This window comes from Panthera leo, chromosome D3, assembly GCF_018350215.1.
Source record: "Panthera leo isolate Ple1 chromosome D3, P.leo_Ple1_pat1.1, whole genome shotgun sequence".
In the NCBI taxonomy this organism is placed as follows: Eukaryota; Metazoa; Chordata; class Mammalia; order Carnivora; family Felidae; genus Panthera; species Panthera leo.
The window spans coordinates 89858940-89882605 of NC_056690.1; the positions used below are offsets into that span (position 1 = coordinate 89858940).

The 23666-nt window shown below is 55.0% G+C and overlaps 1 protein-coding gene across 1 annotated transcript; it reads right to left on the reverse strand.

Annotated features, from left to right (window-relative positions):
• Positions 1–4175: 4175 nt before the first annotated feature.
• DIPK1C (divergent protein kinase domain 1C) lies at positions 4176–22148 on the reverse strand. The gene is made up of 4 exons (XM_042910712.1): positions 21957–22148; positions 12331–13014; positions 7807–7971; positions 4176–5008 (listed from the first exon to the last, which is right to left on the reverse strand). Exons 1-4 carry the CDS (start codon positions 22146–22148, stop codon positions 4790–4792), a joined length of 1260 nt encoding a protein of 419 aa, XP_042766646.1. The 3' UTR covers positions 4176–4789.
• Positions 22149–23666: the final 1518 nt, after the last annotated feature.

Below are 23666 nucleotides of genomic sequence, written 5' to 3' on the forward strand. Positions count from 1 at the left end.
GCCCCCCTGGTCAGCCTGGGCTGCTGTAGCGACATGCCACCGACGACACACATCTACTTCTCACGGTTCTGGGGCTAAACGTCCCAAAACAAGGGGCCGGCCAGTTCCGTTCCTGGCAGGAGCTTTCTTCGTGGTTTGGAGATGGCTGCCTTCTCACTGTGTCCTCACAGGGCAGAGAGAGGGAGGGACAGAGAGGGACAGGAAGGAGGGGGGAGAGGAGGAGAGGGGAGGGTGGAAAGGAGGGGTGGGCAGGGCAGGGAGCCCTAGCCCTCAGCAGCCTCTTCTTATAAGGCCACTAATCCCCTGACTTGAGCCCCACCCTCATCACCTAACTGTCTCCCAAAGGCCCTGCCTCCTAACAGCGGCACCCCAGTGGAATTGGGTTTCAGCACAAGAATTCTGGGGCGGGGTGGGGGGCAGGGAGGCCCAAACAGTGGCGCACAGAAGCTCTCTACCAGTCTGCAGGCATGTGATGTGTGTGTGTCAGCACCTGCTGTGGACTTCATGAAAGGACCCACACCTGGCCCCCCCGAGCTCGGGGTCCCCTAGACGTGAGGCGAGGCCGAGAAGCCCCGGGTTAGGATTAACCCGTGACCGGGTCTCAGGAGGCGCCCGGCTGGGGACTGTCCTCCCAGTTCGGTGTTAGATCGCTAGACAAAGACGGGGGGGAGCCTCTGCAGAGAAGGAGACAGGGAGGAGGTGGGCAGGAGAAGCACGTCATATCCCTCCCCAAGCCAGCCTCGCGGCTTCAAATGGCCGAAAATAACCACAGTGCTCTCCAGGAGTGCCCACACACCCCTGCACAGCACGGTTCTCACAGCAGCCCTGAGCCAAGGGACTGTAACCATTAATGCACTCACAGATGGGGAAAGTGAGGCAGAGAGGTGAAATACCTGGCCCCATGTCATGACACTGATAAATGGTGTTACTGAGATGAAACTTCGGATGGTCTGATCTCAGGGTTCCCGCCTGGGACCGCTAGAGCAGGGGAGCACAAGAGGAGAGAGGTACAGGCAGGCCCGGAGCCCCTGGAGAAGAAGCGGAGGGAAGGCTGGGCATGTTCGGAAGCTGAAGCCGTCTCCTAAAGCCAAGAAGCAAAGCTCCCAGAAGACACTCAAAGAGGGCCCAGCAAATGCATCTGCTCCAGGGGTCACATCTGCCCGCGGGAACCTCTCCTGAAGGTCAGTGCCAGCGCTCAGCAGAACGCAGTAGGCTCAGCGAAGACACGAGTTGGGGAGGGAAGGCCAACACCGGGTTCGAAGACTTCTACGGGTTTCAGAATCCGGAAGGTGGGGCAAGCTACGTGAGTTCCCGTCGGGGTGGCTCTGGTTTTCCCGCAGCCAGATGCCCGTGCAGTGTAGGTGACGGCTCTTTCATGCAGCCAAACTGCCCCACCCCCCAGCTGCTCAAAGAACAGCTTCCAGATCAAAGTCTAAAAAAAACTAGCGGCCCTCCCAATAACCGAACATGCTGGGCATCCATCCTGAGCACTCCTGGGTGGCTGGACAGGCCGGCGCTGAGCGTGGTGCTGAGGCAGGCCCAGGGGACTTCCCGGAGGCGGCACCTCTGGGAACTGCCAGCTCTTCCCTCCCTGTGAGGAGATGAGAACGGGTGGCTTTGGAAATGTTTGCAGCCGGGTGACGTCAGGGGCCCGTCCAACCCCTTCTTGACCACTGGGTATCACGAGGTCAGTAGCCCCCACAATTTCCGGGCAGTTAGGACACGGCAGCTGTAACCCACCATGGCTTCAAAGCTGGAGTCGTGTCATTATAACCATAATCTATCAAGATACATGGTGAAAACTGACCTCTGACGAGGGACCGGAGGTGAATGCAGTGCACCACTTGCATTAATTCGGGTAAAACTTAAAAAGGGGCAGCCTAGGGCGCCTGGGTGGCGCAGTCGGTTAAGCGTCCGACTTCAGCCAGGTCACGATCTCGCGGTCCGTGAGTTCGAGCCCCGCGTCGGGCTCTGGGCTGATGGCTCGGAGCCTGGAGCCTGTTTCCGATTCTGTGTCTCCCTCTCTCTCTGCCCCTCCCCCGTTCATGCTCTGTCTCTCTCTGTCCCAAAAATAAATAAAAAATGTTGAAAAAAAAAATTTAAAAAAAAAAAAAAAAAAAAAAAGGGGCAGCCTACACCCGGTGAATGTCCTCCTCCGTGAGGACACAGCTCAGAGAGTTTTCTCTCCCCCGAGTGTTATTCAAACACAGAAACCACATAGGGAGCCCCCTTCTCTGCAAGGGGGGTGGTTGCTCAACCAGATAAGCAACACAGTCTCACTTGGCACATTAAAAACATCAAATCCTGGGGGCCCCTGGGTGGCTCCGTCGGTTGAACAGCCAAGTCTAGATTTCGGCTCAAGTCGTGATCCCAGGGTTGTGAGATGAAGCCCTGCATCGGGCTCTGCACGAGCCTGGAGCCTGCTCGAGATTCTCCCCCCCCCACCCCCGGCTCCCTCTGCCCCTCCCCCGCTCGCATGGGCTCTCTCTACAATATAAAAATATGTATTAAATATAGTGTTTGTTCATTGTGTTCTATAAAAGTGTTATTTTGCAAGGGTTTGAGGTTTTTTTAAAAAACCAAAACAAAACCCACCACAGATAGTTTAAGTCATGCTGGCATTTTATGGAATTCTCCAGGCAGGATGGGAAAGGGGCATTTGTGTGTGTGTGTGTGTGAGAGAGAGAGAGAGAGAGAGAGAGGAAGGGAGAGACACCGAGTGGTCAGACACAGGGGAAAGGGGTGAAACTGCTCCTTTTCAGCAATAACAACCCTATTGTGTTGGGAAATTACACGTTGCGTAGTCTCCATGATAAACAAAAACATGTGCTTCCATTTTGGTCTAAATGAAAATGAACATTTTCCCTTTCCCGAGCCAGCTTTGCTGCCCAGCCAGGTGGCTCGGAGCCAACGCTAATGAAGGGCTGTGATGCCAGGGTCAACCCGCGGGAGACCCCTCTGCTGTCACAGTGCGAGAGCCAACTGTTTCAGGAGCACGGCCTGCAAGCCCCCTGCCCCTCCCTCGCCCTTTATCTCACACCCAGTTTCATGGAAGCCTCGCTCAGAGACAGACCCTGAGCCTCCGGTTGGCACGGTTCAGTGAGACCCTCACGGCTGCAGGAAGCCACTGCACAGAGCACAGCCCTGGAGAGACAGGAGCCTCTGTTCCGTAGACAAACTCTCTTTTCCTTTAGAAACTGCTAGCTCAAGGCCTGCGCATCAAACTTTAGTTTTAATGTATTTCTGCCACGGAAGTGACAGCCATGGGGTTTTCCTTCCTGCCAAAGGCTACAAAGGCAGAGTGAGTCGTTCACATACACGATTAGAGGGCCCTTGAGGAAACTGAGTCACGTGAGAAAATGCCAGGGGTGACGGATGGGGGGGCAGGACTGCAGGTGACCTTGGCGACCAGACAGAAGTGCTCAGAGGTGGGAACCCAGACCCGGTGGGGCCTTCGCTGTCTCTGCCCCGCCCCTCACACCGTTCCATGAGCCCGGGGTGCAGCCTGGAGAAATGCATCCAAATGAACACAAGTAGCAAATTCCCCTTGGTCTGGACCAGGAAGGCACCGGGCAAGGAAAAGAGAAAGAGCTTGAAATTTGTCCAGTTTGTCATTTTTTTTTTTTAATTTCAGATTAATCCGTCCTCTTTGATTTGTAAGCCATCGATAGAATTTCCTTTTCCTCTCTCAGCGTCTTTCTTGATTTACCTTTAGGGACACCAGCTGGTCACTTGCGGAGCACCTGCTGTGTCCCAGGTGTCCGGTAGAAAGGAGTTCCCTCCCGGTGGCTGCCCGGCTGGCCCCCCACGGATTCACCCGCCTGCCCAGCGAGGGACCACGGTGTGGTTCCCTCGTGTCTCTCATCTCTCAGGAAGGCCTCCCCGGGACTCTGCTGGAGGCACCTGCCAGCGCGCGGCATGGTGCCCGGGCCTCGGCGTTCGTGCCCTTGAGAGCAAGGCGCCCGCCTCTGACCCTGCCCGACGCCGACCGCGGCACTCGCTGTCCCCCACGTTCTCGGGGACAACACGACGCAGTGCCAACCAGCCTGCATCTCCCGCGCCAAAGGCAGATGCACCGCGGCGGGCGGTAACGTGCTCCCTGACACAGGCTCCATAAAATCGACGGGCCCCTCAGGAGGAAAACGGCTATACGCTGTCCCGACACGTCCTCTCCCGACGGATTACGTTTGCGTTACAGATGCAACTTCTGTTTTGATTGTATTTTATTCCAAAACAAAGGCAGCCCTCTTGTCCCAGAGGGGACACCCCTTCCCCTGCCCCGGAGCCTCCCGCGCTCCCTGCTCACGCTCGTTCAGGCAGGCACGTCCTCACGCACGCGTGCGCACACTCACGCGAGCACTCCCGTGTGAACACGCACACGGGCTCGTGTGCACGCACGTGCACTTTTTTAAATGCGGGCACGTGTGCAGGCAGGACAGCTGGAAGCCCTGGCTCTCAGGTGAGCACAAGCACGATCCTCAGAGTGGGATTTGTGCTGCTTCCCGACGAAGAGGCCCCCAGGAGGAAACCGCTGTACCTGCCTCCCTCGTGTCACTTTTAAAGGGTGGCAGGTCAGAGGCCAGCGCGGTGGCCTCCATCAGGAGCGAATCAAGCCAGGATGGGACAGAAGGACGCACATGAGGGCGGCTGGCGTGCGGTGGGAAGGGCATCAGCGATTTCACATTTCAGAAGGACGACAGCGACACCTGCGCGTGCACTCATTTGCATAGAGGAAACGTCCCGTCCTTGAACCAACATGGAGGGAAGGGACCCAAGGCCACGGGCGTGGCTACTTCTCTGCCTCCTGCAGTTGCCTCTGTGTGGCCTGAAGGAGGCGCTGAAGCTTCCAGAACACGTCAGGGGCGGCTCCCGGGGCGCTGCCGGAGGTGCCCCGAGGGTCTGCGCATTCCTGGACCGCGTCCCGCAATTGTAGCTGAAGCGGGACGGAGACGGCAGAGGTCCCGAGACTGGAGGAGAACCAGTGGCGGAATATCTTGTCACAGACGACCTGAGGGGCAGGGGACAGAGTGGTTAGTGCAGGCTGCGAAGCAACCCCGGAGGCTCCGCAGGCCCAAACACACCGTGGCTCCTCCCACACCACCCCAGCTGCCGAGGGAGGCGCCTTCCCACGCAGATGGTCTGATTCTAAAAGTGCCTTCCCTTCCGGAACTTGAACCACTGGGCACCGGGAACAAGGTCCCACTCCCAGCCTCCACGCAGACGGGGGAGGGTCCCTGTCATCGAGTACACTTCCGAAGACAAAGGGGAGCAGAAAGTCCTGGGCGGCCAGTGCTGCGTAAGGAGCATCCCCTCGGCTGTGTGGCCGCATCGCTGAGGTTGGGCTTTCTCGTGCATATTTGGTCACCATAACAAGCGACGACCCTCGGGTTGTCCCGAGGGTCCAGTGACATGTGGGGAGAAGTAGTCAGCAAACGTGATAGACTCACGGAGAAAAGGCTGTACTAGAAGGGACTTTGAATCATTTTACTTCGGAAGCAGAAATGAAAATCGAGCCACCATCCCGTAGGGTATGAAATTCACTGATGCCAGAGATCTCCTCCAACCTTCCACTTACACATGCTCCTGTTTCTAGAGCTTTCACAGGCTCCTCCTGCTGGGAGGGCTCCACCGAGAGGGGCGGGATTAATGTGCTTTATCTTTCTATATCACACTGTTTGGGACTCATTGAGCAGAGGCCTCAGTGTTGTAGTTCTGCTTTTCACAGAAGACACGGAACTTTAACTTCTGAGGAACCTTTTTTTTTTAATTTTTCTTTTTTTTTTATTGTTTCTTTATTTTATTTATCTTGAGAGAGCATGCAGGGAAGGGGCAGAGAGAGAGGGAGAGAGAGAATCCCAAGTAGGCTCTGTGCTGTCAGCACAGAGCCCCACATGGGGCTCGAACCCATAAACCGTGAGATCATGACCTGAGTCTAAGTTGGACGCTTAACCAACTGAGCCACCCAGGTGCCCCAGGAATATTTTTAAAAGCAAATCACCTTATTTCTGTTTTAAATTGAGAATACGTGTGCAAAAATGTTAAATGTTCCCAAGGACAGACCGGTGTGCCTCCTGCTGATTGTCCAATGTTCTGTTCCCAGCTCCGCGAGGGGACCCCTTCCTTCTAGAGTATGCACACACAAGCTGATACATGTTTTTCCTTTCTGTTCTAGTTTGCACGAATGGCAATATATTACACACCCTCTTCCACACCTTCCACTCCCATCTAACAGAATACCAGGCAGAGCCTTCTAAGGATTTCCTGTTCACTTTAATGGCTGCACCTCAAATGTGTAGATAGATCATAAATTATTTAACTAGTTTCCTACTGATGGAAATGAGATTGTTTACTAATTTTTGCTATTAGAACAAAGTTGCAGTAAATATCTTGCCTGTATGTCATTTTCATTTTGCACCTATGACTGAATTTCTAGAAATGGAATTTCTGGGCCAAAAGATATGTGTGTTTTTTGTTTTGGTAGATGTTGCCAAATTGACCCTGTGGAAAGTTGTGCTGAGATACACTCTCATGGCAATGTGTGATGAGAACGCTGGGCTCCCGCTCCCCAACACGTGTGCTGTCTTTCATTTTTGCCAACTGGTGGGTGAAAATGGTGTAATTTGCGTTGTTCCTAGCAGTCAGGGTGAGGATGTGACATTGTACTTCCTTTCCAGTGAATGGCCTAGTTGATAACCTTTGTTCACACTTCCATCACATTGTTGACCTTTTCCATATTAATTTGCAGACACTCTTTATACAGTGAGGACATTATCCCCTTGCTTTGGTTGGCTTCCTAGAGAGCAGACTGTGAGATGGAGATCTGCAGGCAGGGATTTACTGAGACGCGGTCCATGGACCTGCGGGAGGAGGAAAACTGTTCCTTACTGAGGCCGGGACTGGGCTTTGCATACGGCCCCTCTCCCACTGACCGATCCCTGGATGCTACCCCCGGCATGTGGAGGGGCCATGGCAAAGACTCTGCTGGGCAAGCGCATTCCCGGGGGACGCTCCCTGAGCCTCGGCAGCAGCCGGCGGACGAGGAACCCTCTGTCCTCTATGCTCCTGGTCTGTACGAGCAATTGCAAATATTTGCCTGTATTTTGGGGGATTTTGTTTTATTTCGTTTTTGCTATACGGATTTTTTAAAGATAGTTAAATTTCTCCTTCCTGTGGCCTTCTGAGCTCAGAAAGACCTTCTTTACTCTCAGATAATATTTTAAATTCTCCCAGTTTTACTCTGGCACACTTAGGATTGTATTTTTTATGAGTAAGTACATGAGCCTCTGGAATGGAGTTTGGTGAGGAGTGAAGTAGGAGTTAATGTGGTCCTTTGTTACGCCCCATCACCCAGCTAACCGACACCATTCGCTGCATAACCCAGCTTTCCTTCCGCCGGCCTGAGGGCGACCTTTGCCACTTATGAAACACCCGTGTGTCATTACGTCTATCTCTGAAATTTTAAAAAATTCTATTCTTTTGCTCTGTGCATCAGGGCAGGGATAATTTTTTGAGTAAAACTTCAAGTTAGAAAAGTAATACGTTAGGAGGAAATGGGGAGCTGAATAATGGGCCCTGCTGGCCGCCCTGTCCATCAGACCCCCAAGGGTCATTCGGCCAACAGCCCCATGGGACAGACAAGACAAATGACCACCCCAACTCCTGATGTCCCTGTCCCCACTGAGCACATCAAGCCCAGGTGGCGTGGAAGAGGGGACCTGGGCCATATGAATGGGGTGCCACGGCACGGTGGGCAGCGACAGCCAGAGAGGACAATGTCCCCCAGCCCACGCGGTGGCGGCTGCTTACCTGCAGGTTGCTGTTGACTCTTTCTGCTCCACACTTATGGGCTCGCAGATCACACTTTGAAAAACAGTCAAAGAAATTGCAGTCCTCATCCCCCGTGCAATTCTGCTCAAGAATTTCCCTCATTTTGGGTTCAAAAAAGGCCATGTCCACGTCGATGGCCACCACCTGTAACCAAGCAGCACATGGCCATCACAAAGACTCCCGGGGCCCAGCACATGGTTGTCACAAGGACTCTCGGGGCCCAGAGCATGGCTATTATAAGGACTCTTGGGGCCCAGAGCATGGCCATCAAAAGGACTCTTGGGGCCCAGTTCATGGCCATCACAAGGACTCTTGGGGCCCAGTTCATGGCCATCACAAGGACTCTTGGGGCCCAGCACATGGTTGTCACAAGGACTCTTGGGGCCCAGAGCATGGCCATCAAAAGGACTCCTGGGGCTGTCACGAGGATGCCAGGGGCCCAGCACATGGCCATCATAAGTACTCTTGGGGCCCCCAGCTCATGGCCATCATGAGGACCCCCTGGGGGGCCAATGCAGAGGGAGCCAGTGTGCCTCTGCTCTCTGAGGTGCAGGCTCCTACAGATTGCAGGATCGCAGAACGCTGCCTGCCAGAAAGAGGGGCCCCGGCCAGGCTGGGGGCTGCATGCTTCACTCACACAAGGGCCCGGCATAGACCACATCGCAAGGCTTTCCCTGCCAAAAGGACATTTGCCATCACTCGTGAAAGCCTAGGATCCGGAACTCTGACTACAAGTATCGCTTTTCAACTTGAAACATTTTTTCGGCTGTAAAAGTAGAATCTTTGCAATTTCTTACAAATAAATGAATTCCCCCTCCATTGCTTTATCACTTTGGTCTCTGACCTTCAAGGCTCAGAATTATGAAAGCCATGAATACAGATAATTTATCCTCATGAATAGAAGCTACAGAAGAAAACTGCCTTCAAGGGGCAGGTCTGTGGGGGTGCCGGTGAATGTGGAGGGCAGGACGTAGGTTGTCTATTTATGGCATATGTGTGACCTACGCCAACTGGTTTCCTCCTGACTGGCTGGATAGAAACGTGGCTGGGAAAGGCAGTGTGAAAGCTCCTGAATTAGGTTTGATGCCCGTGGACCCTAGTCCAACAGCATCAAATACAAAACGCCACTGTCAGCCCGAGAACAGGGTGGGGCTCCTGGAATTTCAGATTTATCTTCCTGGCTTCAAACCAAATAGGCTTCAAAACCAGAAAAAGAAGTAACATCTACATGATGCGGATTTTCCTCCACAACCTGAATGTATTAAAAAAAAAAAAAAAAAGCTGATCTCAATCTTGATAAAACCTGGAGTCTGCCCAAATCACGCAGTTCATAGCTTCAAGGTGTTAACAAAGAGCTTTTGGAAGATTTGATGAGTTCGATGGATTTCACAAGCCTTCACAGGTCACCCTCCAAATACCAGCCCTTCCTCCGGCCTTTGGTAGCATCTCAAAAGACGCATTGGTTGGGGTTCGTGTCCTCCTCAACTTGGTGGTGTTGGGAGCTATGCTCCCCAGTTTGGGTTTTTGTTTTTCCCTCTGGAGTGATGCCAAGAGGCAGTAAACTTTCTTGGGGATGATTCAGTAAAACAGAAGAGGAAAAATACGCTCTTTCAAAATATATGGAGAATAATGAAAATAAAAAATACAGAACTGTTCCCTACTCAAGAGCTTTGCCTAATTACTAATTCAGGCACAGCAAGCAGAAATTATAATTTTACTCAATTTTTCCTGTCTCGTTATTTCACTGTGTACCCTAGTTAATACACGAAAATATATATTAGGCGGTGCTCACATACCCATCGTCTCGGTAATTTATTATAGGGACTACATGGTCTCTCTTCTTTCCATACTTTCCGACATTCTCCCTGGCTTCCCCTGGGCCCCTACCTGCGATTTCAGCTCTTTACAACTTCTCTCTCCCATCTCTGATTGCTCCCTTCTGACCTCCCAGGGAGAGCCAGATTTGGTTTTCAGTGCATAATGGAGAATGGATTATAGCTATTGTGAGCATAACTGTACACACCTACAATAAGAACAGCAACCAAGCCAACAGAGAAACCTGAGTAAGTTTTCTTAACCAGAATCGAGAGAATCATAACATTCTTCCCGCACGGAATTACTTCACTTGCGTCTCATCAAACTTTCTCCGGGCATCAGGCTAGAAAGGGTTGGGGATTATTTCATTCTCCACTGAAAAGTGTGGCTCTGGGGCAGGAAACGTATCTGTTCAAAAGGAGCATTTGCGGGCAGTGGTTCGGGGGGCACAGAGCGATGGTGTTTCCCAGCTGTTCCTTGGCAACCACTGGATAAATTCTCAGGATCTATAAGTGGGGGACCCAGAGAAAGTGAGTGACTGTATGTGCTGGTCGCCACATCCCACCCCCAGGGGGTCAGACCCAGCAGGTCTTGGCGGGGGGAGGCAGAGAATTCGCATTTCTAACAAGTTCCCTGGTGATGCTGATACTGCTGGGTTTCATTAAAGTTGTAAAATCACAGGTAAAGTTAACTTCTTGAGACTCAGCATGTAAGGAGGTGAATAATGCCAGGGTTAGGCAAACGGGACCCTCTGTCCTTCTTTCCCCTTCTCCCCTGAGCAAGAACTCAGGCAGAGGTAAGGGCCTGTGCACCCCAGCACAGTCCACAGGGCACAGCCTGGGCTTGAAAGTGTCGCCGTTATCTCATCGAACAAATATCTCCCGCCTGTTGTGCACAAGATACTGGAAGGCACAACCCTGATGCAGTGCGCAAGCCAGCAACATGCCATGCTTCCCTTTCCCCCGGGGAAGACCCGTCAGCCCTGCCTCCTTCCTACGGCCTTTTCTGGGAACCTAGCCCAGACAGCCTCTCAGTTCCCTCGACTGTTACTGCCCCTGTTGAGTTCCACTCACCGACACTCCATGACACTCACTGGATGAATAAACGGGTGTCAGATAACTGCCAAAGCCAGGGGTTGTGAGTGGACACCCCACACCTCCTTTCCCAGGGCCTTGGGGTGTCTGCGTTCCCAGGATTTCTCTGAGAAAGAGAACGGTGGTCCTACAAGTCTAGCACATAAACCTTCTGCTCACGAACTGGGGAAGCCTCGGCTGGGATTTCAACTCCAAAAATACCCTGGCGGAGTCCTGGGCTGTCCCTCCCCCTCACAACCACGTCTAGAGGTCTCATGGAGCCCAGGGTATTGCAGACGGACCCTCCAGGAACCTCCCAGAGCCTCCTGGAACCTCTCAGCTCCTTCCCTTCCACACTTTGAGCCACTCCCAGCTCATCAGTCCCTCTGGGGCAGTCAGGGACAGGGCATTAGGACAAAGCGTTTGGGCAAGTTCCCACAACGCTGTTCGCAGTGACAAAGGCTTGGTTGGGAAAGGGGTTTACACAGGTGGCAAATTTACTTTTGTAGGTTTCAGGCTGTCGTAGGAAGGCACTCTCATGTCACCTGCCACGGAAGCCCTTGGCCGGCAGTAAGAGTACCCTCTTTGCGTCCCTTTCTGTTTTTCACCAGGATGCAGAGCACCGTTCCGCCATGAGCCGGCACGCTCAGCGGCCAGCTCTCTGGTGTGGCTCCAGCAAAGTCGCCCTGGCCGTTCGCTCACCAGCACTGGCAGCGGACAAGCTAACTGACCGCAGCTTGTGGAGGAGGGGGCCCGGGACACGGCCCCCTCCCCAGCGCCCGTCCCACACCACACCTACTTCTTCGGAAGTGGTCCCAGCGCTTGCCCGGGCACGGGGCAAGGACGCATCAATCCGACACGCGGGTGTAGCCTAGTTGGGGGGACGCGGGAGGGGATTATCTTCTCGTGAAACACCGAGTCCCTCCTGCCATTGCTTCTCCAGCACCTTTAATTCCATGAACGCCTGCATTGCCCAGAGCGGGAAACGGACTTCACCTGCTGCTACAGAGCAGCACAGAGCCAGATGCTTCCCCCCGGCAGGATTTTCCCTCGTAGGAGCTGCCAAAACTCCACTTGTCCCTCTAGAAGCCCTGCCCGTGGAAGGGAGACTAGCTAGGACCTCTCCAGGAAGAAAGGACCAGAAAACGTCTCCCGTTATCTCAGAGCATGGGCAGGCAGAAAGCAGCAGCCCCAACTGGCTGTTGTACCAAAGCTCCCAAAAGCCACCTTTCCTTGTCATCCTCGGTGGCTCCTGCTCTCCTGAAGACTGTTTTCTGACTCAACGAGAGCTCGCTTTCAAATTAGTCTACAATGTGGCGAAGCTGCTTTGGAGAAGCCAGAACAGCCATTAGGAAGGACGCACCTTCCCCTGCCGGGCCCTCCGCCCCCTACCAGGCGCCTTTCCTTCTAGTTCCCGTTCCTGGAGGACGGGGGTGCAAGGTGCACGCGTTGTTAAAATTCTCTCATTAACACCCCAAAAGGAGGTGGCGTGGCAGGTCCGGGTTGTCCAGGCTAGAAGGTTCCAGAAGCTTCCAGGGGTCCCCCGTGACTTCCGAAACCTCTCCTAGATTCTCGGTCCTCCACATGGCACACACACCCTCCCCGAGCCACTCACCGTGAAGTCACTCCTGATGGCAAAGTTTTCGGGCTTGATGTCGCAGAGGTGGAGGCGGTGGGAGAAGTCGTCGTCGAAATGGCTCACCATGTCCAGGAAGCTGAGCGCCATGTCGCTGATGGCCTTGGCCTGGCCCCGGCCGCCCCGGGGGGCGCCTGCGGCCCCGTCCAGGGGGAAGAGGGCCCTGTGGCGGGGGCTGCCCGCGGCCAGGTACTCCACCGCGTAGAAGTGGCCGCAGGAGCCCAGCACGGGCGGGGCGTGCCGGCTCAGGTCCTGCAGCAGGCTGAACAGGACGAACTCCTCCTGCTGGACCAGGGACCACAGGGTGGCCAGCTGGCCCAGCCAGCGACGGCCGCGCCTCCGGGGCCACAGCGGCCCCAGGCTGCCGTTGGGCAGCTCCAGGCCCAGGGCGTTCCTGACCTCACCGGCCACCACCAGCAGCAGCTCGGCCTCCGGGAAGTCCTGGCCGCCGTCCTCGGCCGCGTCGTCCGGCAGGCTGAGCGGCTGGAAGCTGGAGAAGGCCTCCTCCTTGGACTTGAGGATGACGGGCCGGCCGCGCCAGTCGGCCTGCAGCACCTTCTTGCCTCTCTCGTAGTACAGACAGCGCTGGTAGCTCAGTGTCCCCGCCACGCACAGGTCCTCGCAGAGGTCCCCCACCAGCACGCCGCCCCGGTACTCCTGGCACTGGAAGGAAGGGGACAGTCGGTCACGGGGCGGGCAGGGGGAGCAACGAGGCCCGGCCCTGCGCTCGGGGCGCTTCCAGTCAGCTGTTGAGAGAAACCTGTCAGGTGTGAGCCACGCGGGCTATTTGGGTCCCTGAGTTAAGGAAGCGAGGGACTTAAAGGAGCCGCTCGGATTTGTCACGTGATTCGAGCAGGCCCAGGCCTCGAGAGTCAGCACAGCGGAGGCGAGAAGCAGGCTTCCCCCATCCAGCCCTGCGATGCTGGGAAGAGCCTTTCGCCTGCTGGCTCTCGCTTCCCTGAACTGCGCCGGACTCTGGCCACACATCTGGGCTGCCCCGGGGAACTCTGACCTCCTCTGCCATCAGAGAATGGCAGAGTCAGAGCCCAGAAGGTGGGTCCCCAGCGAGCCTCACCTGGTACCCAGGGCCGGCCACAGGAAGGACCTCTCCTGCAGGCGTGTTCCCTCAGCCTGCTGTTTGTGACACCAAGGAGGGTGGCCTACAGGGCCAGCAGCTCTGGAAGGATTACAGGGGTGCGGAGGAGAACCCACCACAGGAAGCGGGAGTTAGAAGGGGCCTCGTGGACGATGGTGTCAGCACAACTGGAGAGGACAGGCACCGGGGACACAGGAGCTGCTTGGGATACATTCTAGAAGTGTCGGGTGTGTTTGGCTCCCGGCGGTGGTGAGGGAGGTCCAGGAGCCCTCAGATGGGCGTTTCTCCTAAACTCGAGCAGCTCTTAGGATGGGTTCCACACGAGGGGACCCGGCGACCCCACCACCACATTACAGACATCCCTCAGAAGACGGTCCCGTGGGCCCTGGCCGGTGGTCCCGCTGGGACGAGGTAGAAGGGGGAGGACAGAGCTGGTGCGGAACAGAGTAAAATGAAGGACCGTTTCTCGGCTCCCTTCTTTGTTTTATCTTTCAGGAAACCTACAGCCCTAGACACTTTATTAGGAGCCGAGCCTATGTTCTAACTCCACCTGCTCTCCCCCACCCCCTCCAGATGCATCCTCCCTCCACGTGGGCACACGCGGGCCTCACCCTCTGCTGCACCTTAAGCAAGGGGCCACCCAGTCCTCATCAGGTGATGAGACAAGGGCAGGACCACCACGTCGTCGTCTTCACTCTGTCTCGTGCACGACCAGGTGCCCAGAGTGACAAAGCTGGAGCTCAGCGCGGTGCGGCTCAGCCACGCCCGGCTGTGCCACGGCATCCCTGGCGGCTGCCCCCCCGCCCTGAGCCTCGTCTCCCCTCCCTGCAGCTCGCCGGTCTGCCTCCCTCGCTCGGTCTTCGGGCAGGCTGTGAGAAAAGTGCGTGGAAACCACTCATTCATTCAAGTGCAAGACATCACGAGATGCCCTTGAACGGTGGCCGGGTACCTAACTCCAGGCCCTTCAGAGGCTGTGGTCGTCCACGCTCTTGGCTTTGTACTGTAAGTGGCTCAGAGTCAATGTGCTTCCCATGCCTGGATGTGTGAACAATTCCAAAATGCAAAAAGCCCTGAAAAGACAACCTTTTCGTGACTCTCTGAGCCTCACGTGGAATCAAAACCCAACTGAGTAGTGTGGGAGGCTGTTAGTCTGCAGGTCTTTGACTTGGTGAGAATTTGCATAGATTGTGCTGCAGAATTATTCTGTTTGATTACTGGTTCTGCTTCATATCCAAAATATAAGGTATATGCCCCATATTATCTTTTCAATGCCCCCAAAAGCGTGCATTTGAAAACATATGCCTGGCCCCAAAGTGTGAGAAAAAGGATTGGGGACCTTCATAAATACTCTAGTTTAATTGTTCAAAGCATGCATTACCAAAATGCTTATTAAAAAGAAATATTCCAGGGTGCCTGGGTGGCTCAAGTCGACTAAATGTCCAACTTTGGCTCAGGTCATGATCTCATGGTTTGTGAGTTCGAGCCACATGTTGGGCTCTATGCTGACAGCTCAGAGCCTGGAGCCTGCTTCGGATTCTGTGTCTTCCTCTCTCTGTGCCCCTCCCCTGCTTGCTCTCTCTCTCTCTCTCTCTTACTCTCAAAAATAAATAAAACATTTTTAAAAATTAAAAAAAAAAAAAGAAACATTCTGAGATGCTTAGTGGCTCAGTTGGTTAAGCGTCTGACTTCGCCCCAGGTCATGATCTCGTGGCCCGTGAGTTTGAGCCCCGCATTGGGCTCTGCGCTGACAGCTCACAGCCTGGAACCTGCTTCAGATTCTGTATCTCCCTTTCTCTCTGCCCCTCCTCCACTCACACTCTGCCTCTCTCACTCTCTCAAAAATAAATCAACATTAAAAAAATTAAAAGAAAAAAAAGAAATATTCCCGGTTCTTAAAAGAAGTAAGTGGATTTTCGGGACCGTTTCAGGAAGTACCAGGACAAGAGCTTGGAAGACCCAGGCCACGCCATGTGACTTGACCCTGGGAGTCTCCTGGGAGCCCTTTCTGCCTTTGTGGCCTTTCCATCTCCGTGTATCATGCTGGGCGGTGGATGTGTCACACTTGCCAAATGCTAGGATTCAAGCAACGGAGTCCTGTGCCGGTGGTGAATCTGACCCCGGAGCCTGGGGATGCCCTCCTGTTGCTGGGGCAGCCTTTTTGTCTTTGGAAAACAGACACCTGTAATGAAGCTGCGTTAACAAACACCCGCACCACTGTTTCAAGCACACTCCATGCTGCAGTCACTTTTAACGTATTTAACGTGAACACAATGTTGGCAAAATGCCATCCTTCTAATTCCAAGGCTTGGGGTCAAGAACTGAGTGTTGAAAGCATCAGGACCCTCTGAGTCACTCACTGTCTGCTTAGAATTGCTTCCATATCACCCCTGGTAAGAAAGCTGACTCAGGCTCCCCTGGGACCTTTCAGGCTCCTCGTGGAGGAGAGGTGGGGATGAAAGGGTTAAGTGGTCTAGCCGACCAGGAGCAGAAAGGTTATGAAGGATGGAAATACCGTGGGGCATTCATCTGACTTGTAGTTTTTCTCCTACTCTCTCTGGAATTTACAGAGTTTCGCATTTCTTCAGTAAACCTGATCAGAAAATAAAAACTTTTTTTGATTTCCTTATAAAGCCCTCAAATTCCTCTTTAAGTATGATTTCCAAAGTTATTTGATTAAATTCCAGAATGCTTTTAGAGTGTTGTCACATTTGTAACTTGATCAAAAGTGCTTTTGTATGAAGTACAGAACAGACAAAGAGCAGGTGACGGCACCTGTCTGGTGGGAGGAGGGGAGTCCTGGGCTGATAGAAGGGAGGAGATGGACAGAGTCCACTGGACGGTGAGTGGGGAGTGCGGAGGGCGTCAGCTACGATGGCCCGGGGCTTTACTTTCATCCAGAACTGCTCCTGGCCAGGAGAGACACCTGTGGGCCAAGAAGACCCCTCCAATCCTCTGAGGCTGTCAACGGCCACGGGCAAGGGCTTGCTGCTTCAGCCACCCCCAGCCAGCTCCAAATGAACCATGCCACTCTCTCTCCCAACTTAACCCAGCCGACCGTGAGCTGAGCCACTATCCACTACAGGTACCAGGCTCAGGAGTTCCCAGAACAGTGGTGGCTGCCTTCCAAACTCATAAATGACAGCAGAGTATGACCTGTGCAGGATAGGTGCACAGCCAGGCTTGGCTCCGGGCGGACTGGGTTTGTCTCCCAGCTCGGCGCCCCCAGCAGCTGTGGCTAGTTTCCAGGTCTGTAGCATGGGGTGCTAATACGGTGTCACAGGAGACCTGTGAAGGTCAGCCAAGGTCACAGGTGCAGAGGACCTGGTCATCTCAGTGATGACCCCCCTCTCCAGCCCTGGTCATTAGACGGCCGGAGGTGGGGGAGGCTTCTTCTTGGAGAGAGGCTCCTGAGTTCAGTGTTGAAAGCCAAACGGCAGGTGCGCCTAGCAGACGAGGAGACAGAGGGCAGCTCCTTTTCTGGGAACAGCCTGTGCAAAGAGCCGGAGTTGCAAAGTGGCCTGGTATGTTCAGAGAACCAGATCCGGGTCAGCAGCGTGGGAGGCAAAGTTAGTGCCAGCAGCTGTGTGTCATCGAGGGGGCTGGCCTATGAAAAAATGCCGGGTCTCTGCCAGACAAAACTGCTTCTGGCCCCCAAGTGCCAGATCAACCTTCCCAGGGAGACAGCCCCCCTGCCCCTGGGGGTCCTCACCTCTGTCCTCTGCCCCCAGCTCTCCATCCACCACACTCGCCTGCGATATCCTCTCCTCCACCGGCTCCCCACCACACAGTGTCGTCTACAAAACTACCCTGCACAGATGAAATCGAGTTCAACTCAAATGAAAGTCTCTACGGCGTTGCCCCTACAAATCCGGACGGCGATTCCAAACAGGAGTCGCAAGACATTTTGAACAACGGAATAATCATCGAATTGGGGGTAGAGCCCATCCGTTTTGGAGGGGAACATTACTATGGGCTGTTTTCTGAAGCTTAACACGTTGGGGCGTCAGTGTGCCTCCTGCGCGGCTGGCAGCTTGCGGGGAGGCAGTGTCGGCCATCGCAAAGGCCGGGAAGTGGAACGGGGTGCCCCGAATCCCAGGGGGGCCTGCCAGCTGCCGTAGGTGAGGCCTCAGATCTGTGCCCTAACTTCTGGTGCCCCCGTCACCCAGCTCGTCCTAGGAGAGAATTTGCTTTACAACAGGGTACACACAGCGTGGTTAGTCAGAGCCACTCTTTGTCAGCACCCTGTCTGAAGATGTACGTTTGCCACTTCCGTTCCCACTCCCTTATACACAGTGTGAAATTCATCCACTGTGGCTGTGCTGGTTCCAGTGATGGACTGGTCTGCAGCATCTTTTTGCATGTCTGAGCCTCCTAAACACAGAGAAAGAACTAATCTCCTATTTGAAAAACAACGAATTTAGCGGGGCGCCTGGGGGGCTCAGTCGGTTGAGCTTCCAACTCTTGGCTTACGCTCAGGTCGTGAAATCAGGGTTCAGGGGTTTGAACACCATGTCGGGCTCTTGGACAGTGTGGAGCCTGCTTGGGATTCTCCCTCTCCTCTCTGTCTCTCTCTCTGCCCCTCCCCTGCTCTCTCTCTCTCTTTCTCTCAAAAATAAAGCAGCACTTAAAAAAATAAACAAAAAATAAAAAACAGTGAACTTAAGTACAAACTACAAGTTTACAAGCTAATTAAAAATTGTCATCATGTTAGAGACAATAGTGAAATTACTTTATGTGCCGCATGTCTTACTGAAGTAGCTATTTTTGAGCTCAAAAAAGCAGTTTATTCACTTCAACTCAATTTTTAAAATCACTTTTCTCTGCATATGAAGGGGTGTTGCCAGCGTGGAGACAGGTACAACCCTGTGCCCAAATGAGTGCACGTATAAAATCCACAGGTATCATATTGAAAAAAAAATTAATAAACTCTCCTTGTAGTTGACTGGCATTTTGTGATTATCTGAGCTCACAGTGGGTTGGCATTTCTAGCCTACATGCGTGCATACAAACACACACTGCCAGAATTCTCAGGTCTGGTAGGAAGCGTCTCAGAGGCTGTCGGTTAGGATCTCTCCAGCGTGTATCATGGTTCTCAGGCAAAAACAAAACCTGTCCACTCTAGTCTGGGAAACTGCTGACGGGGTCCCGGAGGTCATGCCTGAGGGCTGGGTTTTCTTTTGTGTATCTGTTCTTGTTTTCGAGGAGCATTAAGTCTCTATGTGGTTAGCAACATATCCCACTATAGAATTCCTCACCTAGCAGTTATCTGTGCATTGCAAAATCTCAGAACACTGAGCCAGTTCACCATCCAGCCCTTCTTGGCCCCTGGAAATGCCTTGGAAGATACATATCACAAACATGGCCAAAGCACTCAGAAAAATAGAGTCCTTCCCTCCTGTAAAATCTTTCCGGATGCTGTAGTCCCACTGGGGTCATGGGGTTTCTACCACAGCAAAGAAAGGTAAGCCTGCCCTATGAAGAAGCAATCTGTACTGGAGGCAACTAAATTCATCACTGGGGAAGCCACCTCTTGTGCTGGAGTTTCCACTACCAAAGTGCACAGGGTTACACACGGGCTCTATGACGCAGTGCGCCATCAGGATACTCTACCTCTGTGGGGCGCCGTTTCCCATCTCTGAAATGAGGACAGTAAAAGCCCATACCCCCCAGGGGTTGTGGAGGGGGACAGAATGAAATAATACAGGGAAAACTACTTTGCACAGGGCCTTCCCGGAGTCAGCCCAGCGGGCACCTGCAACATCTCTCTGCGGCCGTGTGAAGCGCTCTGCAAGCAGAACGGGGGAGCCGGGGTTGTAAATAATCAGACACAGCATAAGGCTCGCCAGCCTGGGGTGGCCCCTATCACAGCTCGCCGGAAAAGAAGGGCTCTAGAAACCTCACGGAGAAGTGGAAGGGGGCTTACGGATGTCTTGATTATGAGATGTGCTGGAAAGCCACGGCGCAGAGGAGCGCAGCAGTCTGACTCAAAAAATGCAAAGCTAGGAGACGGAGGGCTCGACTCCTTGGAGAAATGCCAGCTGGCTCTTCCAGCCCTCCCCTCGTCCAGGGCCATGGAGCGCACTGGGCTCCCTCGGCAGGCGGGGTACCTCTCGGGGGTGCCAGCAGGCCCGACTCCCAGCCACTGGAGCTCTGCACCTTTGTCTACAGACTCCCCCGCAGGCCGGCAATGGCACCTGTCATGCCGGAGGCCTGGGACACCAGCAGGCACTCACCATCTCTGCCAGGGCGGGAGGGGGCTCCCTGTGGCTCCCCCTGAGCTTGGTATTCAGAGGGAAAGCTAATGAGGGCCTGGAGAGCAGTCAGAAAAATAACAGCCCGTTTTCTTATGAAGGACAAAAGCCAGGCAGGATGCATTGAAAGTGCCTGGGAGCCGGGAGACAGAGGGCCGATTCAGCTGGAGTCCTGGGAGGCCACAGTGGCGGCCTCTGCCCGGCAGCCAGGGCCCAGCGGAGTCTGCGGTGTGGACCCGCCGTGCTGTTCCAACCCTGCTCTAGTTCAGAGTGTCCTGGGGAGCTGGGAACCAGCGTGCCGAGGGGGGCTGACATGAGCACATCCAGAATGGAGAAGGTAGAAGGCGAGGAGGCAGGGGGAGAGGCAGAGAAGGCCAAGCCCCGAACGCGTGTAAGAAATAATGGCCTTGAGTAGGGCGGCCAGGTGACGCGCCCCAAAAACTCAGTTCATTGAGACAGGGTCAGACGAACTTCAGGGAGACAGACAGAGGCGGCGTTTCGATTCGTTCCTTTGGCCACAGGCGGGATTGAGAGGCTTCGGGAGCAGAATCCATCATTCCAGCTTCGTGTTGACTCAAAGTGAGCCCAGATGGCTGCCATTGGAGATACAGCGGTAGAGCCTCTAACCAGAATCGGTTTTCATTTATGGGCTGGAATGCTGGGAAAGTTATGATTAGCTCAATTACATTAGGCCATATAATTTCCATTAGTCCTTTTCCCACTTAACCAAAGACAACTACATGACAATAGCATTTTTATTTTAATGTAAAAGATTACTGTATTATTTTTGTAAACAGCTATTCCATCCTGGCTACACTATTTTTGCTCATTAAAAGTAGTCAGGCACCCTAAAAACAGCGGCGGGGCGGGGGGGGGGGGGGGGGCGGGAAGCCTTTATAAGTGAAAGGAGTTTTTACATAGGTCACTGAGAAACTCAATGAGTTGTTACCAAGTTACAGAAAACTTGATAGAACTTCAGTGTCAGGGTCCATACATGCCTGGTAATGGATGGATGACTGATAGACAGGATGCACAGAATCCGTGGTGAGGGTCTTACTTGCATTATTATGAGTTTATGATGACACATGTCAGACTCCATCAGGGAATATGATTTCTGTTCATTTGTATGTTTCACTCACTTCTTTAATGTTTCCCATCTCACTTAAGAATTTTTTAAACCTTTAGGCTCTGAAGTTTTGAAAACCTACACTCTCAAAACAGCCACTCATATGTCAGCAATCGGTCTGTAAACTTCGCATGCGTTTTTTTTTTTTTTTCTTCCCCTTCGGGATTTCTTAGAAAATAATTTTTCACAGCAAATGCTTCTACGGTCACTGTTTTAGGAAGCGGACAACCGCTTAAAAAACCAACGGAACAGTAGTTGCCAGTGTCTTGGCCTTTTTGGCTTTCCTTGCGGGGATTCCTACCTTTCCTCAAGTCGCCCAATGCGCATAATCTTCCCGACCAAACCGAGACTGAGCAGCACCCAACGTTCGGACTCAGCGAAAAGAGCATCTGGGACCCAGTGCGCCGGGCAGCCTGCAAGCCGACGCTGTGTCTCTGACCGCCCGGCCCGCCTAGGACCCCTCAGGCCCACCCCTCTTAGAGGAGACTGCGGTCTCGACCCCCGGGACCCCGGTCTGCCGGGGTCCCCTGGCCTGAGCGCGCTCCGCCGGGGGTCCCACAAGCCGCGCAGGGGAGAGCCGCGGCTTTGGGGCGCAGGGAGACAGGGGCCCTACGAGCCGCCTGCACTGCGCTCGGAAGGGACCCCCAGGTTGGAATCCCAGAACAGCCGCTGCGCGAGGCAAGCAGACCCGAGAGGCAGAGGCGTGGTCCCCGCCGCCGAGCCCCGCCGCCGAGCCCCGCCGCCGGCCCGCGCCCTCGCCAGCGCCCCGAGCCCGGCCGCACCACAGCGGACGCGGGCGGCGAGGCGCGGCCGGAGACTCAGAGCCGACCTGCAAACTTTCCGAGCGCGGGCTCGGGGGCGGCAGGGCAGCAGCTGGGCAGGAAGACTCTCGGGACAAAGGACCAATTTTGGCGACAAGGGAGAGACACCTCCGCGCGCCCGCAGAAGACTCCGGAGCGGAGAGACCGGGTTGTCCGCATGCATCGGGCACTTCCTCCACCCCCCCCTCCCCCGCCCCACACACACGCCGTGGGTGCCGCGGCCGCGCCCGGCTCCCGGGGCCCCCCGGACGGTGTCCCGCCCCGTGCCCCCGGGGAGCGCGGCGCGGGCTCGGTGCGGCGGCGGGACCTACCAGCGCGGCCAGGATGCGCCGGCTCTTCTCGTCGGTGCAGCGCTCGGAGAGGGCGCCCGGGCGCGCGCGGAGCAGCAGCGCGGCCGCCAGCACCCAGCCCGCGGTCCACGCAGCGCAGGCCAGCAGCGCGCCCCGCCCGCACCGCCCGCACCGCCCGCGCCGCCCGCGCCGCCCCGGCCCGCTCCGCGCCATGACCCGCCGTCCGCGCCCCGCGCTCTCCCCGCGGCTCCGCCGCTCGGCCCGGCTCGGCGTGGGAGGGGGCGCGGCGGAGAGGCAGCGCGAGGGGAGGGGGAGGCCCGGCGGCCCGGCCCGGCCCGGCCCGGGGGTGGCGGCGGGGGGTGGAGTGTCCGCCGGCCCCCGCCTGCGCGCCACCCGCGCGCCGGGCGAAGGGGGCGTCCGCTCGCAGCTCCCGGGGTCTGCGCGCTGCGCGCCCTGCTCTGCCCGCCACACCCTGCCACCTTGTCCACTTTTTTTTTTTTTTGCACCTTTTCCCCAAGAAGACCAGTTCCCCTGTGAAACAGAACCCGCGTGGATTCAAACTCACCACCGCCCCCCACCCCCCCACACCGGGTCAGGCTCCTAGTTCCTCCGTTAACACACCTTCAATTCAGACAAGATCTCCCCTCTTCTTCTCGGGGTGGCTGCCCGGTGCCCCGCACCTTATCTTTCTACAGACACCCCCCCCCCCCCGCCGCCATGGTCCCTGGTTGCTCTTGGCTGCAGCTCTGTCCCCCCACCCCAACCCCGCATTTACCACTCGGCTACATTCCTCTCTCCCCTGAATCTGCCCCAACTTGGGTTTCCTACGTTGCCTCCCGGGGTGAGCCCCCGTCGGGGGTCTGGGACCTTCGGGACGTCTTGGCGACCCCCGCCCGCGCGCCTTTCCCAAGGAGCCAACTGTATCCCACCGCTGTGGCCCAGGATGCCGAAACACGCCCGAGTGTGCTTTCCAGGGATAAAGAGAGCCACACTCTTTAAACGCTTACCCCTTGGCTAGGAGACAGTGTTCCCTAAATGCGTCTAAATCCGTGTTTATGTATGTTTGTAACATCATCTGGGGAGCACGCTTCCACATTCAAACCCCAGTCGTTATATCAAATAGGGGGCGCCCTGGCCAACAGAGCTGCCTCGGGTTCTTGCCAGCCCTCTCCACCCCTCCCTGCGCCGCCGCTCCTCCTTCCCTAAAAGCCTTGCTCCCCCAAGAAGAAAGGCCCAGGTGGGTGTCCCAGGAGGTGACCTGTCACAGCGGATGGCCTCCGAAGGCTGCCGGCCCCAGAAATGCCCGGCTCTTGCATTCAACTTTAAAAAGTTTGTTCCCCGGTGTCCTGGGCCAGCCCAGCACAGATCACTCTCCTGCCTGCTCTGTGCCTCAATGTCCATTCCTGAGTGTAGGAAAAACAGGAACTACTCCAGCCCTGGTAAAGCCCGCTCTGATTATCCCTGGGGAACTGGCTTCTTAACCTTGCCTATTCTGCCACTCACCCATTTAACCTTCATGGCTCCGCGGTAGGAGTCTCTAGAAATTGTGAAACATCAAATTAACAAATACCACCAAAGGAGCACTTTAGGTACAGGGTAAATATTCCTTAATGCAGCAGACGCTGGGATCTGGGAATCCATTGCTCTCCAGCAGTGCTGGGGTTCCTTCTGTATGGCCAGTACCCCCATTTCTGTCCTACTCCCCAGGGCACACCCAAACAGAAGCAATGG

Bases quoted from the DNA above. Each gene is read 5' to 3' on its own strand.
- DIPK1C (XM_042910712.1), bottom strand. From the start codon at position 22,148: ATGGCGCGGAGCGGGCCGGGGCGGCGCGGGCGGCGCGGGCGGTGCGGG. The intron at 13,015-21,956 runs GTAGGTCCCGCC...CCTTCCTTCCAG, and splicing joins GGCGCATCCTGGCCGCGCTG to TGCCAGGAGTACCGGGGCGG. The intron at 7,972-12,330 runs GTGAGTGGCTCG...GCTTGGTTACAG, and splicing joins CCATCAGGAGTGACTTCACG to GTGGTGGCCATCGACGTGGA.